The sequence below is a fragment of the Hemibagrus wyckioides genome, linkage group LG10 (assembly GCF_019097595.1).
Source record: "Hemibagrus wyckioides isolate EC202008001 linkage group LG10, SWU_Hwy_1.0, whole genome shotgun sequence".
Lineage (NCBI taxonomy): Eukaryota > Metazoa > Chordata > Actinopteri > Siluriformes > Bagridae > Hemibagrus > Hemibagrus wyckioides.
The window spans coordinates 22,301,264-22,320,093 of NC_080719.1; the positions used below are offsets into that span (position 1 = coordinate 22,301,264).

The 18,830-nt window shown below is 39.3% G+C and overlaps 2 protein-coding genes across 4 annotated transcripts in view; both read left to right on the forward strand.

Annotated features, from left to right (window-relative positions):
- Nucleotides 1-8,173, forward strand: part of vps13c (vacuolar protein sorting 13 homolog C) — a 66,294-nt gene extending 58,121 nt beyond the window's left edge. For 2 of the 3 annotated variants that reach the window (XM_058400538.1, XM_058400539.1), the window contains 9 exons: nucleotides 1,343-1,418; nucleotides 1,526-1,689; nucleotides 1,816-1,861; nucleotides 2,587-2,710; nucleotides 4,242-4,356; nucleotides 6,024-6,115; nucleotides 6,372-6,495; nucleotides 6,599-6,679; nucleotides 7,611-8,173. In XM_058400538.1, the coding sequence (XP_058256521.1) occupies nucleotides 1,343-1,418; nucleotides 1,526-1,689; nucleotides 1,816-1,861; nucleotides 2,587-2,710; nucleotides 4,242-4,356; nucleotides 6,024-6,115; nucleotides 6,372-6,495; nucleotides 6,599-6,679; nucleotides 7,611-7,712 (924 nt within the window). In that variant the 3' untranslated portion in view covers nucleotides 7,713-8,173. Of the gene's footprint in view, nucleotides 1-1,342; nucleotides 1,419-1,525; nucleotides 1,690-1,815; nucleotides 1,862-2,586; nucleotides 2,711-4,241; nucleotides 4,357-4,572; nucleotides 5,390-6,023; nucleotides 6,116-6,371; nucleotides 6,496-6,598; nucleotides 6,680-7,610 lie in introns of those variants that run through there. The other variant, XM_058400540.1, reaches the window with a different exon arrangement.
- Nucleotides 8,174-11,486: 3,313 nt separating this feature from the next.
- On the forward strand, nucleotides 11,487-17,754 carry rcn1 (reticulocalbin 1, EF-hand calcium binding domain). Its single transcript, XM_058400544.1, has 6 exons — nucleotides 11,487-12,104; nucleotides 13,637-13,830; nucleotides 14,025-14,203; nucleotides 14,824-14,884; nucleotides 16,249-16,448; nucleotides 17,016-17,754. Exons 1-6 carry the CDS (start codon nucleotides 11,872-11,874, stop codon nucleotides 17,121-17,123), a joined length of 975 nt encoding a protein of 324 aa, XP_058256527.1. The 5' UTR covers nucleotides 11,487-11,871; the 3' UTR covers nucleotides 17,124-17,754.
- Nucleotides 17,755-18,830: the final 1,076 nt, after the last annotated feature.

Below are 18,830 nucleotides of genomic sequence, written 5' to 3' on the forward strand. Positions count from 1 at the left end.
AAGAACTAGACATATAACAGAAGTGCACTGGAAGACAAGACAAGACAAGACAGTGCAGACAAACAACATATAGGCCGACTTTGTGCAATGAGCAAGACAATGTGCAAAGAACAGTGTATACAGTGATTGCAGATATTAAAGCGACACATGTAAACAGGATTAAAATAAATATATATAAATGTAAAGTGGCATGTGTGTGCAAACAGGACAATTTAGTGTGTGTGTGTCTGACTATGTTCAGCACAGTTCAGTTCTTTTTTTTTGTGTGTGTGTGTGTTATGTGTGTGTGTGTGTGTCCGTGTCCAGCACAAGTTCAGTTCTCCTCTGAGATCAGATCTTGGTTGTACGTGTACACATCGATCAACCATAACATTATGAGCACTGACAGGTGAAGTGAATAAGACTGATGATCTCCTCATCATGGCACCTGTTAGTGGGTGGGATATATTAGGCAGCAAGTGTCCTCAAAGTTGATGTGTTAGAAGCAAGAAAAATGGACAAGCGTAAGGATTTGAGCGAGTTTCACCAGGGCCAAATTGTGATGGCTAGACATCACAGAGTCGTGGTCCGATCCAACGGAAGAGCTACTGTTGCTCAAATTGCTGAAGAAGTTCATGCTGGTTCTGATAGAAAGGTTTCAGAATACACAGTGCATCACAGTTTGTTGCATATGGGGCTGCATAGCTACAGACCATGTACACCCTTTCATGGAAACGGTATTCCCTGATGGCTGTGGCCTCTTTCAGCAGGATAATGCGCCGTGCCACAAAGCAACAATTCTTCAGGAATGGTTCGATGACCACAACAACCAGTTTGAGGTGTTGACTTGGCCTCCAAATTCCCCAGATCTCAATCCAATCCAGCATCTGTGGGATGTCCTGGACAAACAAGTCCGATTCACAGAGGCTTTTGAGGATGGAAGGGGCGTCAATCAGTTATTGTGGAAGATAGATTGTAGCTAGTTCAGCTTGAATCAGACTGTGGTCATATCCTCTGGTGTTCTTTTCCTGGTATGTGGGAAATGTATGTATATAGGTATATTTAAAGTTCAGTGCACACAGCCAAGATATCATAAAGTTTAGTACTTTACTTTTTTCTCTTTTTTTGCCATATTTGCATGTCATTTATAGTCAATGTATTCCTCATTGTGTTCTCCTAGAGATAACATTTAAAGAAGCATGTGAACAAGCCATAAACTATGCGTCAGTTTATCTTGGGTTAAATTTCTGCTGGTTAGAGAACACAATGTTATCTGACCTGAAATAAATTCATTTACAGGCAATTGTTTGTCCACTGATAAAGTTATAAGTCCACAGAGAACATATTTTTGTTTTTCATTTAGGGTGCCGTTCAAGGGCCTGAGGAGTTCGCAGAGGGCTTTGTCATTGGTGTACGCAGTTTCTTGGGCCATACTGTAGGTAAGGCTTACTGATGCTCTTCAAACTTTCACTCTCTTCCTGTCACTAGCCCTGTCTCCATCACTTTCATGCACCATGTCATTGCATCCTTACTCTCTGTCTTGAAGGTGGTGCTGCAGGGATGGTGTCTCGTATTACGGGTTCAGTTGGAAAAGGCCTGGCTGCTATCAGTATGGATAAAGAATACCAACAGAAACGTAGAGAAGAGATGAACAGACCCTCCAAAGACTTTGGATCAAGTCTGGCAAAGGGAGGCAAGGGCCTTCTGAAGGTACTCAAGCTCCCTGAAAACAGTGTACTTTAAAAGTATATTAGTTTGTCCTAATGCCTTAGGTAATAAAAGTGAAGTCTCTGAGAATGTATGATTAAATGGTAACTTGATTTTTTTTTTTTACAGGGAGTAGTTGGAGGTGTGACAGGAATAGTCACCAAACCTGTGGAAGGTATGACTCTTAATGTAACAATACCATTGATGAGGTAGACCTAACTTCACCTTACATTTGTTGGCCATTTTATCAGACATTTCTTAGGAAAGAGACTTAGATAGTGACTACATGAAAGGTGCCGTAAAATGCAGTACAATGGTCACTACAACAAGAAATAAAATGGTCCAGCTGTTTCATCGGAGGAGGTGGTCAAGTGGGTTTTCAAGTTCTGGTTTTTAGCATTTTGTGTTTGTGTTGAACTTATTAAAGCTTCATCTGCACTTGCATCCAGCTCCAGGACCTCTTTTATTTTATTTACACTTGCCACATTAAATTTCATTTGTATTGTATACAGTGACAATAACTTCCTTTCAAACATCACCTATTATGATCCAATACTAGTGCAACTCATAAAGTATACTTCATTTTTGAATGATTCATTCACTGAACAGACTATGTGTTTCTTAAAATAAACTATTAGAGCTCGCACAAATTTGATAAAACTTCGCTTAATATGCTTAACCTACTTTTCTCGAAATAGTCCTAACTGTAAATACCTTCAGAGCTGTGCTGTTGAAGAGGATAAATTAATCAACAAAAAGATGATTATTGGTTAAAAAAACTCAGAAACCATATACCTCCAAAGTGATCTGCATGATTAAATGGCTAATGAGAGAAGACACAGTCATATCTGCGTATCTAACTGGTAAAAGCTGGCATGGTCGTGTGTTTTTTGTGCTCAGGAGTAAAGAAAGAAGGAGCTGCAGGCTTCTTTAAGGGCATTGGAAAGGGTCTGGTGGGAGTGGTAACTAGACCTACAGGGGGCATTGTGGACATGGCCAGTAGCGCTTTCCAGGGCATTCAGAGGTAAGAAACAGAATAAAACCATTCTAATAGTAACTAACCATTCTATATTAAGTAGCTAACTACTTTGATTGTTATTCTTGTTTCCAAAACATCCATGTTTATCTGACTTTCAAATCAAACTCTAAAATGTTATGAGATAATTAAGATCCATGCCAGTGAAACTGGCTTAAATAAATGGTTCATTTTATGCTGCTATTGGATTGGTGAAATGGTTCTTGAAGATGAAATGACAAGAATACTTATTGCTCAGGGTTGTTTTTCAAGCAGACATCAAAAATATTGGAACACGCCACTGACTCGTGTTTCTTGTGTGCCCTATTAAGTTGTTTGGTTTTTTTTTTTTTTACACTTAATAGCTCTGAATGTGTACTCTTTTCCAATTAACTGATGTACCACAAGCATCTGTACAAACAGCGCAGATACCTCCAAGCATCCTTCAAGAAGGAGGCACTACTGAACTCCCAGGGATGAATTTACTCTCATCAATAATAATCAGTGGAATTCCAAGACAACAACAAAGGAACTGGTGAAGGAGTTGGAGGTGTCAGTTACCAAACGTGTGCATACACCATTAAGAGTGTAGGGGAAAAGAGAGACAATTTATTTAAGAGAACATCATCACAGCTGTGAAGCATGGTGGTGGCAGCATCATGTTGAGGAAGTGTTTTTTTGCTGAACTGGTACACTTCAGAGAATACATTTCAAGCATCTGCTGCTAATGTCTTTATTAAAATTAATAACTAAATTAGAAAATTACTATTAAAACAGCAGTAGGCCTTGTAGTGAGCTATTTCTGGAGTGTAGTAGATCTTCATTAGGAACACCTTGGTGCAGTTCAATAGTGTAGAAGTACTGCTATGCATAATATCATGCAAATACAGGTAATTATCCAGTGAGTGGCATTTCTGCAGGTGGAAATGCCTTGCTGAGGTTCGAGGAGACTAGCCAGACTGGATCAAGCTGAGTTGTGTTTTTTGCACCTTTTTTGATGCTTTTTTGTTTGTCACCAGAGTGTTTTGCTTGAGTTACTGTGGCCTCTGTTGAGTCAGATGAGCATTATGGTTCTCCACTGCCTTCTCATGTCAGTGGGATGTTTCTGTCCATGGAGCTGCTGCTCACTGTCTCCAATGTTTGAGAGACTGGTTTAGATATATAAATAATATTAACTAAGCAACTGTAACTTGTAGCAACTTATTAATCCATCAAATTGTACATTACGGTGTCTGCGTAAAGCTCGCAGCATTGTCAAGGACATCTTGGGAAGAGGTTCAGGTGCCTGCTGTCCAAGACTAGCAGGCTAAGGAACAGCTTTTAACCCACAGCGGTCTCCTTACTGAACTCTTCAACCCATTAAACCCACCACAATGGTAAAATCCCCTCCTAAACCCCTTTTTCTTGTCTGTATATCTGCACATATGTTTATACTTCACTACTGCTTTGCACTTCTGGTTGGATGCTAACTGGATATCATTGGCATGCACAATGACAGTGAAATTAAATCTAATCTAATCTAATCTAATTTTGATGGCAGGGCGGCAGAGTCAACAGAAGAAGTGACAAAGCTGCGACCTGTCCGCCTCATTCAGGAAGATGGCATCATCCGGCCCTACGACCAGCATGAGTCAGAGGGCTATGATCTTTTTCAGGTAACCACATTCAGACATACCCACTGAACAAGGTTAAGTCCAGTGACACGCTGATTATAGAGCACTGAGTAATGTATAGGAACAGGATAAATACTGTATTTACTGTGTGTGTGCTTTGTCCCGGTTTTTTTGATCATTTCTTCTGTTTTGTTGAGCTGATTCTGTCTGCTTATGTCTTATGTTATTTTTTCCCTTTCTTTCACTTCCTACATGCAGCCTGAGGAGAAATAATGGGTTTGAGGCAACAAACTGTAAAACATTTTCTATAAAGCGAAGTGATATGAAGGTTGCTGTATTATAGCACACACTCACACTAGTAAAGCTTCAACACTTCGATCTGTCATTTTACTGGTTGATTGTTGAATTCTTGTTTGTCTAAAGCACTAGAAAAGGCTCACACTCTTCCTGTTGCTGAGCTGTAACCGTTTTTGGTCTAATACACTTGTTTTCTTTGCTGCAATTTGTTTTTATCTATATTTGCCAAAACTAAAAACTTTTAATACCTCATTTACGTTTGCTTTTTACTTTTACTGGAATATTTGGTGTGTCTTAATTTTAAAAAGTGGTTAATGTTGTTAATACATGTGAGTGCATTCTCGTTTGTCCCGAAGAAATAAAATTAGACCATTTAATACATGCATATAGAAATGGTAAGAAGGCACATTAATGAAGTAGAATTTCATTCGAAATGAAAGAGTCCCATATTTTAATACGTATTTTGTTAAATGAAAATGTGTTTCTTTATTTTAATTTTTTTATTGCCTTGGCTTCACATATTATTGTTGTTTAAATATGTAAGCATTAACTCAAATAATCAATCTTTAAACATTTAATGTCTACTGCACATTCCGATATATTCCTACTTTGTAATACCTCATAAATTACATGATGCAAGCAATTTGATTGCCTTTTAATGTCTTTGTCTTTTGTTTTATGGTGTAATGTAAATTGTATTAGTTCATCTTGTGATCTTGCTGCAGTGGTTTGTCATAAACGATCATGACGTCTGGAATAAATCTTGCCTATGACTGTGGTCTGGATGTTTCATCTGAATACCGAATACAGATTTCATCTGGTTACTAGGATTTACACAGATCAGGCATAACATTATAACCACCTGCCTAAAATTGTGTTGGTCCCGCTTTGGCTGGCAAAACAGCCCTGACCCATCAAGGCATGGACTCCACTAGATCCCTGAAGGTGTGTTGTGGTATCTGGCGCCAAGATGTTAGCAGAAGATCCTTTAAGTCCTGTAAGTTGCAACTTAGAGGACTAAAAGGACACTTACAGGACTTAAAGGATACTTTTGATAGATACTGACTACTGCAGACTGGGAACACCCCACAAGAGCTGCAGTTTTGGAGATGCTCTGATCCAGTGGTCTAGCCATCACAATTTGGTCCTTCATCAAACTCGCTCAAATCCTTACGCTTGTCCATTTTTCCTGCTTCTAACACATCAATTTTGAGGACACTTGCTGCCTAATATATCCCACCCACTAACAGGTGCCATGATGAGGAGATCATCAGTCTTATTCACATCACCTGTCACTGGTCATAATGTTATGCCTGATCGGTGTATCTCGTGTTAGCTGAAGTGAATAAGGACCTTTTGAGAAGAATTCTTGTAGGAATGTAAGCATCTGTTTATTTTTATTTTCCTCTCAGAGATCAGAGATTACACAACTTGATGGAGAGGTCTTTAGAGAGCACTATGAATATCCTGGACACAGAAACACCAACATTATTGTCACCAATAGGTATTTCTGCTTTCAGACACACTAATGACAAACATCCACATTAAAAAGAATATCAGGATTTAAAAACTAATGGATCATGTATTAATGGAAGAATGTATTAATTGTGTCACCAGCACTAAGCTGGTATTTCACGTCTTAACTAAAATATAATTTGCTACTTTTTGGATTCAAACCCTAAAGGTTTAACTTCGTTTCACATTAATAATATAATTGTACTTCTGCCTTTTTATTTTTTGTATTTGTTTTCGTACTACAGGAGGGTGCTGTGTGTTAAAGAGATTGACCTGATTGGGCATTTTAACAAAGAATGGGAATGTCAGTTTGAAAATTTCCTTCAGCCTCCATATGTTGAAGGAGGAGATGTGAAGATTTATTACAAGGTGAAGAATGAGGAAATAAATACATTCACAATACATTTATTGACACGATTGTATCGACTGCACAGGTAATGACAGGACTGACGTTGTGTTTGTATGCGTTTAGGAGCAGAACAAACTGAAGATCCTGAAGGATGGTCAGGCTCCAGTGAGGGTGCTACACTTTCGAAAAGCGGACATGGCAGAAGTAAATCTCATTGCGTTGAATTACGACCATCAGATTTAGCAGAATAAAATACTGGTGCTTTTGGAACACGCAATAAACAGTAGAAGTGAAATAGCTGCCCTGGGGGATTGTCAATAAAATCCTGGGTTATCTTGTTTGATGTTTCACACTGCTCAGACAATTAGTCCTGGGTCTTCATAATCTGACGCTGTACATTCCTCAACCATGGGGTAATTTGCATAATCACTGCATCAACAACCATGAATGGATAAATACATCATGTGATTTGCTTTAAATAACGGCTTATCTCACGCTTCCACATCAGTGAGGAAAAAAGTCTCCATGTAAATTCCTCCTTTGGCTGTTTTAAGCCTCCTGAGATGCACACATACAAAAAGAGAAAAGAAACAAAACTACTCTTTATACAACACACAGGGTTTCTGTGACTGTACAAAGCATGTGGTGGGAAGCTGAAGCACCATTCGGTGTCTGTCGCTAAGCAACAAGCCATAACGTGTTCACACTGTACACATGGAGTTAATGCTGCAAAAGCCGTGCTGATCCTGCTTCAGACAGCAAAGTTTCATAACCCTGTGCTTAAGACTAAGCTCAACTCTGCTAAGGAAGCTTATCATACAGTATACTAATTATTATTATTATTATTATTTAATGTGGGGGATCTGATAGCTTAGTGGCTGGACTAGTGATCGGAAGGTTGTGGGGTCAAATCCCAGGTACACCAATCTGCCACTGCTGGACCCCTGATCAAGACCCTTAACCCTCAGTTGCTCTGTTGTATAATGTAAGTCGCTCTGTATAAGGGTGTCTGCTAAATGCTATAAATGTAATTCCAACAAATAGGCCACATCATAGCACAGTAACTGATTAACTCTGTGTAAATCTGCTAAATCTCTGTCTGGAATTCTTTCTAAATCTGTGTTCTGATCCACAGAAATTGCGGCGTGCCATCCAGAATGCCCAGGTGGCCCGTAAGCAGTATCGGATGGCCCGAAAGAAATCTCAGCGGTTCATCAATGAAGGCAAAACATCCTAAGACATGTCCTGTTGAACACACACTTTCCTCATGGGTGAAGTATTATGGAGTATTATTATTATTCTCTCCAAAAGCTTATACATTTAACTCTTATATACTTTTACATCACGTCCCGTATACAGTTCACTGAATTGCTTTCAACGAGCTACAAAATATCCTGATGATGTAGCGAGGATTTGAGTAAAATCCAGTACATTTAAGAAAAGAAACTGTAGTTATGATGTATTGATTTTTCTGTGTCTTTGTTTAGCTGTGAAATTGGTGCACTTTTTTTTGTAAGAAACAGAAGACAGACTGTGTCTAGTATTTGTTTGAAGATTGTACCGAGCAAATAGTTCAATCAAACACACCAAAGACAAATTAAATACGCACTGATATACGTTTGTGGGGTTGGATTTTTTTTGTTTTTGTTTTTATTTGTTGTGAGAAATTATTCTTGTCCACTGCTAAATAATGAATTTATTCAAACAATACAAGAATTATATTTCATTCTGTTTCTGTGGTATGAATATTTCACTCCAAAAAATATGCTTTTTTAGAAACTTTAAAAACTGTAATCCCAGTGCAGGTGGTTTTATATTTTAGAGATGAAATTGAGTTCATTTACATAATCTGCAAAACCTACTTTTGGTGATACTGTCCAGGGATTTTCTATGTCCAGCACATGCCAGTCAATTCCATGTGGGTGGAGCCATAATGATTTAAACTGGAAGGTGTTATTTATGATTGGTTGAATGGATCCACATGAAACTATGTTCATGACAAGACTCTAAGGTAGTTGTCAGTGTCTGGGGTGTGGTTATTCATAGGGGGTGGAGTTAAATTAGACTCTTCTTCTTTCAATTCAATTTCAATTCATTTTATTTGTATAGTGCCTTTTACAAGGAATGTTGTCTCAAAGCAGCTTTACAAAAGAAGATAAACAGGGAAAGGAGAAAAAAATATTAAATTACATTATTAAACTATTTTATCCCTAATGAGCAAGCCTGTGGTGACTGTGGTGAGGAAAAACTCCCTGAGATGATATGAGGAAGAAACCTTGAGAGGAACCAGGCTCAGAAGGGAACCCATCCTCATTTGGGTGAAACTAAACAGTAAATAATGTAAATGTAACTGATTAAAGTCCTTTCTATAACAGCAATCAATGGCCCATGAAGAGAACTATTAGGTCATTGTAGTTTCTGAGGTTATTATAGACACTAATTCCTTGCTGTCACAAGCTGACAGATGTAATGGCAGATCTGTGACGGTGTGAAAGTCTCCAAGTGACACTGTCCACGGCTGTCTCCTGGGTCACAGGCTGTCCACACAGAACCATCCACAGCATCAGTGATCACCACCAAGTCACACTGGAAACTCAGAACACTGGGAGCTCAGGAGTGGGGTATATTGCTTGACAAAGAAAGACAGAGAGAGAGAGAGAAAGATATTAAGTATGCTTGTGATCATGTGATGTTTAAAGAAAATGTAGATTATGTGTAAAGTGCAGGCAAGGACCCCGGCAAGACTAGCTATGATGGTATAACTAAAAGGGAGAGCCAGAAGTGGACAGACATGAAGGCTTCCTGGGACATAAAGCGTCCAACCACTTCACAGTCAGCAAACCTGAGCGACTTGCCGGGGTGGTAAGGCGACACCAAACACTCTATGCCCATGAACCGTCCAGATCTGCTCCTTTACCTAAAAAAACTTTACATTGAAAGCTTGACTGAACAAATGTGTCTTCAGCCTGGACATAAACACTGAGACTGTGTCTGAATCCCGAACACTAATTGGAAGGCTGTTCCATAACTGTGGGGCTTTGAAACAAAAAGCTTTGCCCCCTGCTGTAGCCTTTGCTTCTTGAGGTACTACCAAATAACCAGCACGCTTTAGTCAGAGTAGGCATGGCGGATCATAAACAACCAAAAGATCGCTCAGGTACTGATGGTGGCGCGAGATAATTCAGTGCTTTATAGGTCAGTAACAGTGTTTTCTGGTTCTACTTAGGACTAGGCCATGTCACACCGGTGTTGAATAATTCCTAAAAGGTAAGTCAAGTACCCACTGGAAATCTGTGAAATAAATCTAAAAAAAAAAAAAAGAAGAAGAAGAAGAACTGCTTCCTTCCATTCATTCACATTTATTATTTAGAATTACTTCAAAACAAACATCAAGCTATTATTATTGAGATATGGATGAGATCTCAGTAAAGAGTATTGTGATTAAATAAATTGTGACATTGATATTATAGTGTCATATCCCCCACACGTACAGTATGTTTAGCACTGTGAATGATGTTATACAAGTTACAAGTTCATCTGCACCTGACGAGGACGACTGACACGATGTGAGGCATTTTCTCAGCAAGTGGTTGTCATCAAATTTAGTACATCTTGGGAATGGAGACTTATGTTTAAATCTACAATCTAATTATTCTTTATACATTTTAATAATTTGGCGGTCAAAGACGATACCAGTTCTGCAGTGTGTTGGAGATATTTCTATATTTTACACTATACAGGAATCAGAAAGACCATTAGTAAAGACGTGTGAAGCCCAACTTTCAGGATTCCCTTAAGGGAAGTGCTTAGTGCAGCTAACAAACTTTTTACATTTTTGTATTTTGAGTAGTTATAAAATGTGAATGTTGGAGTGTCCATTTATAACACTGGCAACCATGTTAAGTTATGACTGAACGACATACTGAGCTTTTTATCCGTTTATAGTTAGTCAATGTTACTGAAAAACTCGAGGCTTCAGGACGGAGAGAATTTCCGGTTTCTCTGTAACATGATGAGCAGCTGTTTTGTTTTGTCTCATTTACTTAAAGATTTAATGAGTAAAGGAGCAACATAGCTGCTATAACATAAATGAGAACAGGAACTAAGCCCTGTGTCTGGAAGATTAGTGACTTTCCTAAAGCACTCGAACTCTTACAATAAATGTCTATACGTTAAACAGAAAGCTTGATCAGATCAATAATTATACTCTCGTCTTTGTTACCAAAAAAGACTTTTCATATATTTAACTGTAGGGGATCAGGTGTAACTGAATTCTCGAAACTGATTGGTCAGAACACATTATTTACGTCTTAGAAGGTAGTTCCGGCTGTTCCGTGCACCATAAATTTATATTAATGCGCTCACCGTTACATGTTCTAGTCTCTCTCTCTCTCTCTCTCTCTCTCTCTCTCTCTCTCTCTCTCTCTCTCTCTCTCTCTCTCTCTCTGTGTGTGTGTGTATTATATTTCAAATCCGGCAATACTTCTCTACACGACACTTTTACTACACTTAATACGGCAATTTAGTTACCATGGCAACCCAATGCCGCTCTATCTATGAGATTTCTTTGGGAACTATTTTCTGTGACAGAACGAAAAGAAACTAAATATGTGACCATTCTGATATGTCAGAAATGTTATTTACTTGCTTATTTATTTATTTATTTGTTTGTTTGTTTGTTTGATTGTTTTTAGTAGCAGTGTTGCATAAAAGCCTTTCTGATATTCAGTGCAGCAGCAGTCCTGTGCACTGTGTGCAAAATATTTAGTTTACATCCTTTAATTATTGCCTGGTTTTTTGTTAATACTACAGCTCATACACTAGGCTGTCAGATGTGACGTCATCTTGGCATACCGGGTTTTTGCGGATACGAAATCGTTCATATATTTTACGGTTTTTTTTCCTTCTTCTTCTTTAATTTGTTTGTTTATTTGTTTGTTTGTTTATTTATTTATTTATCTATCTATCTGCTATTTGTTTTCTATTTTAATATTTTTATGTATAAAGCTGAGTAGGAGTGCGACACGAATCAGCGGAACGTTTTCGTGAGATTGCTTGTCATCCTTCAACGTGGCGCCTCACTCTCTCACACACACACACACACACACACACGTAGGCAGGCCAATAGCAGAGTGTGTGAGCGGGTTTTAAACTGCAGGGAGGCTGGATCAATGCGTGGGGGAAACACTGAAAATCCGATTTAACGGAGAAAATAGACTTTAGATACCAGTACGGATTTAACGTAAAGCTTTTTTCCCTCCTATAAATCAGTGTTTCTCTTCGTGCGCGCGAGGCATCAGGGGGACACGGAGCCTTCGAGGGGGTTATTTATAACTTTAATCCCTGTAAGAGGCGACTGGTTAGTAGACCCCCCTGTTCGGACAGTGGTAATAGCCATGCACGGTGTGTGTGTAGTGTGTGTAGTGTGTGTGTTGGTGTGTGTGGTGGATCTGAAGCCCATGTTGAGAAAGGATAGAATTCACCATGACCCCGAACTTAGCAGCAAGCCGCACGAAGCCCAGCACGCGCACCAGCAGAGCCTCCAGTTCGACCATGAAGCTTTCCTGGGGAAAGAAGAAGCGAGGACTTTCGACCAGCTGAGTCCAGAGGAGAGCAGAGACAGGCTGAGGTGAGCAGGCCCGGCTGCAGCTCTCACTTTTGGGAGGAAGGCATTCTTCAACATTTTCTCCTCCTTGCATTTACACTGTTTGATCTATTTTAAGCACGAACATGTCCAAGGTAGGAGCTGTCATATTCTGAAGAAGCTGTACAATATTACTGGACATGTTGTGAAGGAATAAAGTCAAATGTTTAGTGTGAATCTTAAGATATTTGTGTAAATTGGTTCTGAAATTAAATCTCAAATGTTCAAGCAATGCTGAATCCAGGCCCATTAAAACCTACTGAGCACTTTATTAGGACATTGTACCTGTACACGCACTTATCCATGCAGTGATCTCATCAGACATTCATTCAGACACAGCTTCGGTTAACGTTTACATCATAAGAGAGAGAGCAGAGCCGACAGAAAGACTACAGTAGCTCAGATAATCACTCTGTACTAATGTGGTGAGCAGAAAAGCATATCAGACTGTACAACATGTCAGAACTTTGAGGTGGATGGACTACATCAGGTCCACTTCTGTCAGCCGAGAAGAGAAAGCTCAGCCTATAGTGGGTACATAGTCACTGGTGACATCAGCCTGGTCTGATGATCCTGGCTTTTTGCTCAGACACACAGATGGACCCAACCTGACTTGTTTCAGCAGTCCAGGCTGGTGGAGGTGGTGTAACGGTGGTTTCTTGATGCGCTTTGAGCCATTAACAGTCGTGGCCTGAAAGCCACAGTGTATTTGAGTATAGTATATTCTAGTTCTTGGCTTTCAGCCTGATCATATACCAGGTCACAAAGTAAAACTCATCTCTGACTGGTTGGAGTTCAATGAGTTCCATGCTCTTCAGTGGCTTTTTCTGTCATGGCAACCATGGCAGCACAGCACTATATCCACTATAACTGTGTTTCTGGATTCACCGACAAAAAATAAGTCTGCTAGAAATCATTTAAAAATATTGTAATTTAACATTTTGGTCGCTAATTAAACCATGTGAATGCAGGCCTTTATATTATCGATCAGTATCTGCTAGTGCAGGGGTGTGTAAACTTTGTGACCCGAGGATCACATCAGGGTTTAAAACCAAGGGAAGGGCAGAATACTGTACATGTGACAAATTAAAGCCTTCCTTCCTTCTGTACTTCCTTCCGTACTTCCTTCTGTATATCCTTCCATACTTCCTTCCTTCCGTACTTCCTTCTGTATTTCCTTCCGTACTTCCTTCCTTCCTTCCATACTTTCTTCCGTCCTTCCTTTCTTCCGTACTTCCTTGCTTCCTTCCTTCTGTACTTACTTACTTATTTCCATACGTATTTACTTATTTCCTTCTGTACTTCCTTACATACTTCCTGCTGCAGATTATTGCTATTTCCCTGCACTTTTTTGGTGTTTTGATCCCTGGAATGCATCACTGCATTAGGTGGGGGATTTTTTCCACTGTAAAATTAAAAATAAAAGAAAAAACCTTTTCTATCTGCCATATTTGTGCTGCTTTTAACCCTTTATGTGTTATAATTGTGTGTGTGTGTGTGTGTGTGCGCGCTTACAGTAAGATTGTGGATCGTATCGATAGTGATGCTGATGGGTTCATCACCTCTGACGAACTGAACCTTTGGATTAAACGTGTTCAAAAGCGATATGTTTACGAGAACGTGGCTAAAATCTGGCGTGACTACGACCTGAATAAAGACGACGCGATTGGCTGGGATGAGTACAAACAGGCCACCTATGGATACTACCTCGGTAAGTGTGTGTGTGTGTGTGTTTAGCATAGCTAGCATAAGAATTTGAAGTTGATCTTTAATGATGTGTGTGGGATGATGAAATGTAATGATGTAAAAGTTATTGGCTGCTGCAGTAAAGCTGGAGAAGCGTCTGGGAGATTTGTTGATGTAAGCCACAGCATTTAGTGACGAGGTGATGTGATGTCCTTGCAGCGAATCCAGAAGAGTTTGCAGATTCGACCGATCAGTTCAGCTTTAAGAAGATGCTGCCCCGAGACGAGCGCAGGTTTAAGGCGGCTGATCTGAACGGAGACGGGAGAGCAGAGAGGGATGAGTTCACTGCTTTCCTCCATCCTGAGGAATTCGAGCACATGAGGGACATTGTCGTCCTGGTGAGTGAGACAGGTTTATACTAATGAGAGACTCGGTGAGGGCTGAAACTTTATATTCTGTGTTTGGCAAGCAGCACAAAGGTTGTCAAGCAAATGTGGGTTTTTTTTTCTCAAAGGTTAATAAATAGAAATTTTTTCAGAGATCTTTTTCCCCATCATATCCATTGCTGCATTTCCTCCACATTTCTGTGGTTGAATCTCTAACTTTTTACACTACATAAGGTGTACACAGTAACTGTTACACATGACATAAGGATATTAATCAGGCTGTTCCACCCTTGACTGATCTTAATAAAATATATTCCTGAATGAAGATGCATTAATGACCTTGCATGTTGAGTTGGAAGACATTAGTTATTACATAAATTACATTAATCGTGTACGTAGTGCTGACGGAGCGAGGGGTATAAAATATTTGTACTTTTTATGTTTTATATGATCTCGCACAAGGAACATGGCCGTAAGCAGCATGGTATTGGTCACTACACACTAAGAAGAGACTAAACTATGAACATTATCAGAGTGGAAGAAGTTTATTTGGTTGCATGGCACTGAAGATCTAATATATTTATTAAATTCGGTGAAGATCTAATAATGGTTAATTATGGTTTGATGTGCAGGAGACGCTGGAGGACATAGATAAGAACGGAGACGGCTACGTGGACGAAGACGAATACATCGGTATGCAAATCTGTGCATACACTGTGTTTCTAACATTTTGAATCATTCTCAAAAGCAATGTTTTAATATTGGCAACATTGTTCATCACCAGGTCGAAAAACACCACTAGTGTACACTGTATACACAGTAGGGCAAACTATATTTTAATCACCGATTGTGAAAGCAGTCACTAATCAACTTGCTGTAATTATAAATGTTATTTTGACAATCAAGGAAAAGTCCATTCAGATGGAGAATTATTGCTGTCTTTAATCTCTGTAAAGATGGGTATAAAAGGTGATAAGAAATGTCTTTTGTTGTGAATTCCGTAATCTGCACTCACTGGCCACTCTAATAGGAACACATCTACACTGGACTGATGAGCACTAAGAACGCGGTTTCCTGTATCTAATTATTTTTGTAATTTTATCTTGCATTTAACAAAATGTTGACTATAAGCAGACAGGTATCTAAATTTTCTGGGGAGGGAGGGTGAGTGGAGCTGAAAAATCTGGGAGATTTTCTATTAAAGTGGCATATATTTGTTACTGAACATTTCAGCAGAATGAAAACATTGTAGCTCAATCGTATAACATAAAAATATATTCATCCATGCAATCCCACCCATCCATCCATCCATCCATCCATCCTCCCATCCATCCATCCATCCATCCCTCCATCCATCCATCCATCCATCTTCAGTATCATGTTTAGGCACAGGCTCATGCTGGCTCTGACACCCATCCTGGGATCACTGGATGTGAGGCAGGAATATACACCATACACACACATTCATATCTGAGTCCAGATATGATGGTAGTCCATCATCCAGTCCATCTGATGGTATGTCCAGGGGGTGGTGTTTCTGCAGGACAGGAAATTCTGGCAGCTGGTGTTCAGTCACAGTTATATATGTAACTAGCTTTTAGTTTCACCCCTTATAACTGCCCAGGGCATTGTCTAACCCTGTGCCACTATGTAACGAGCAGCTGACTTACCCAGGGCCAGGTGAAAAGGTGGTTGGAGGTGATGTAGCTCTGACTGTAGTCATAAGCTGCACAGGATGGTTTCCCAGTGGATAGTACTTGTATACAGAGCTTAAAGTCTGGGAAGCATATTAAACTAATCAAATTTATGTGTATGCAACTTTCATGGCAGGATAGTTGTAGAGAAGTACTCTCAGTATTCTTCAGTGTTTTCATGTTCTTTAGAGGAAAGCAGCATTTATTAATTAGAGAACAATGAATTTGCATTCTGTTACACTGCTAAATAGGCAGCAAGCTAACCTGATGTCTGATTTTTTGTCTGCTGTAATCATGAGACTTTGCCACCTCATATACTGTGTATAGCTTAATGAAAAGGTGTTTTTTTGGCCTGATCTCCAGCGGACATGTTTGCACATGAAGATGGTGGGCCTGAACCGGACTGGGTGAAAACTGAGAGGGATCAGTTTTCCGATTTCCGAGACCTGAATAAAGATGGGAAGATGGACATGGAGGAGATTCGTCACTGGATTCTTCCTCCGGATTACGATCACGCTCAGGCTGAGGCGCGACACCTTCTCTACGAGTCCGACACGGATAAGGTAACTAGAAATGCAGTCTGCATCCTCAGTCAAACTCAGAACATACTGATGCTCTAAAATAGGACTTTTGAACTGAACCATTTGAGTTACTTGCAGATTAAAAATGATGGAATTGTCACAATGCACGTTGCTCATAGTTATGTCTGATGCTTGGATGTCTTGGTAACGTTTTTATTGTGTGATAAAAGATCATGGAGTCCAACGTGACACCAAGGCGTCAGACCTGAGCTGAGGTGGATGTAATGACCAGTAGTGCTTCGTTAGTAGGAATTAGAAGTCCTCCAGGTCTGTAGGTCCATCAGAGGAGGTGGAAGGAGTGTTTTTACTGGAGAGGATCTCACCCTAGCACCTGAGTTCTACTCATGCAGTAAAACAGACGGATGTATAAACATCAGAAAATGAAATCTAAAATTTTAATCGTCTCATCTCCATCTCAAAACCACTTCTTCATGCCTTGTAGTTGCTCCACTCATCACCGGGTCATGGTTCTAGTTTCTGTGATGCTATTTCCACCACCTTTGTGTAGTCTAAATTGGTGTAAAATAAATGCGTGTATTATCTGTGCAGGATCAGATGCTGACAAAAGAAGAGATTCTGCAGAACTGGAACATGTTTGTAGGAAGTCAAGCAACAAACTATGGAGAAGATCTGACCAGAAACCATGACGAGCTCTGAACAACGCACAAGCAAGCACAATAATGACCATTTCTCCATTCACTCCATTAATAACACTCTGTTAAATAAGTCCATGAACTCTGATCACACACTGAGTCTCATCAGTAATCACTAAAACATTCTGAGGATGTGAAATTCCAGCACTTTCTCCAGGACTGACTGACTGACAGATCTACTGATTTGCAGCTCTCTAATCTACCTCAGTGTTACTCTGTGGCCTTTGTGGCTTTTTCTTCTGTTCGTGAGTGAATTAGAGACTTTAACTGCAAGTTTTTTTTCCACAGATTCATTTTGCTTAGATCTTATTTGATCTGAACAATCGCTCTGTTCAGTTAAGCGTGTTTTGTGTCTTTACTGTTGAGGAAACACACACCCATTGTTAGTCAATTACAAACCCAGCATTACAATATGAATTTAGGTTTTTTTTTTAATGTTTGTCAGTTTTTTTTAGCTTTGATTCTGATCATATTTAAAAAAACATCTTGTTTTAAGTTTTTACTCAGAGATTTGTATTTGTATTACGGGATCAAACCCAGTCATGTAGATTTTGGCTACTAATGCAGTGTTGCTGAGTCGTTAGTGAGATTGTTTTTTTTTTTTCATAAAAAAATAAATTTGACTATTCGGCACAGCCTGTGTGTGAATTCCAAAAGAAAGATCAATTAGAGTCATGTTTACACTTTATTGGCAAAAGATTTCAGAGAGACACCCCTCCAAATCATTGAGTTCAGGGGTTGGACTTGGTGCCACCAAGCAAATCCCTGAAATACAACACCGGAATTCAGTGATTTTGAGGGGTGTCCCAAAACTTTTGCCAATAAACTGTATGTTTAGTTCTTGACTTCAAACTGCCTTTAAACATGTGGACACCTTCTTTTGTTTAGTATTTTTCCTACAACTTGTAAGAACGTCTCTCCCGAACTTTAATGGAAGCCCATCTGCTGGGTATTAGGCATCTCTGTTTCTCTGGTGTTTTCTTAATTTTCCCCAGTTGCTTTGGCAAATACTGCAGCTCCTGTGTTTCTGGCAATGTTGTGTAGCTTATTAAAAATAGGAAACATCTTTGATATTAAAGGAAATATTAATTTTGAAAACAGAGACCTGAAATTTTAGTGGTCTTTGTGAGAAAATAATAGTATTCACATGCATGTGCAAGGGGAAATATTAAACATTACTTTTACTAGGAAACACCAAGCTTTATTCCTAACGCTGTCGAATCCCCAGCAGCTTCCAAGTTGCATGGATCTGCTGTGTGTTTTCTTTATCCTTTACCCAAACGACTTCACTTTGTGCTTATATATATGATTCATATTTAGATTTAATAGACAGATTTAAGTCCATATAATGCTTCCATGTCTTGGTGCTAGTTGTGTATTAAACTGTGTGAGGAGTATGATTTGTGAGGGGAGTCAGATTTCGGAAAAGGGACGAGGGTTTATTAAGTGGTTATTAATATAATGTATTTTCAGGATTTGCACTGGCACAGAATTGCATCCGGAATAGTCACAGGGTTCTTTACTCATTAGTGCTAGTAAGGTTCTGCTAATACACATCTGAAACCTCCCAGGAGCAGAAGACTCAGCTTAACATGATGCAGCATTAATTATTATTATTGTTTGTTTACACAGCGCCCTCTGCTGGTGGTTATGGTTTACTAAACTACAGCTTTAGTTCATCAGAATAAGAATTTGTTCATTTTTAATGTTT

Excerpts from the sequence above, each read along its gene's own strand:
- rcn1 (XM_058400544.1), top strand. The coding sequence starts at position 11,872 with ATGCACGGTGTGTGTGTAGTGTGTGTAGTGTGTGTGTTGGTGTGTGTG. Across the intron at positions 12,105-13,636 it reads GAGAGCAGAGACAGGCTGAG|TAAGATTGTGGATCGTATCG; the intron begins GTGAGCAGGCCC and ends GCGCGCTTACAG. Across the intron at positions 16,449-17,015 it reads ACGAGTCCGACACGGATAAG|GATCAGATGCTGACAAAAGA; the intron begins GTAACTAGAAAT and ends TTATCTGTGCAG.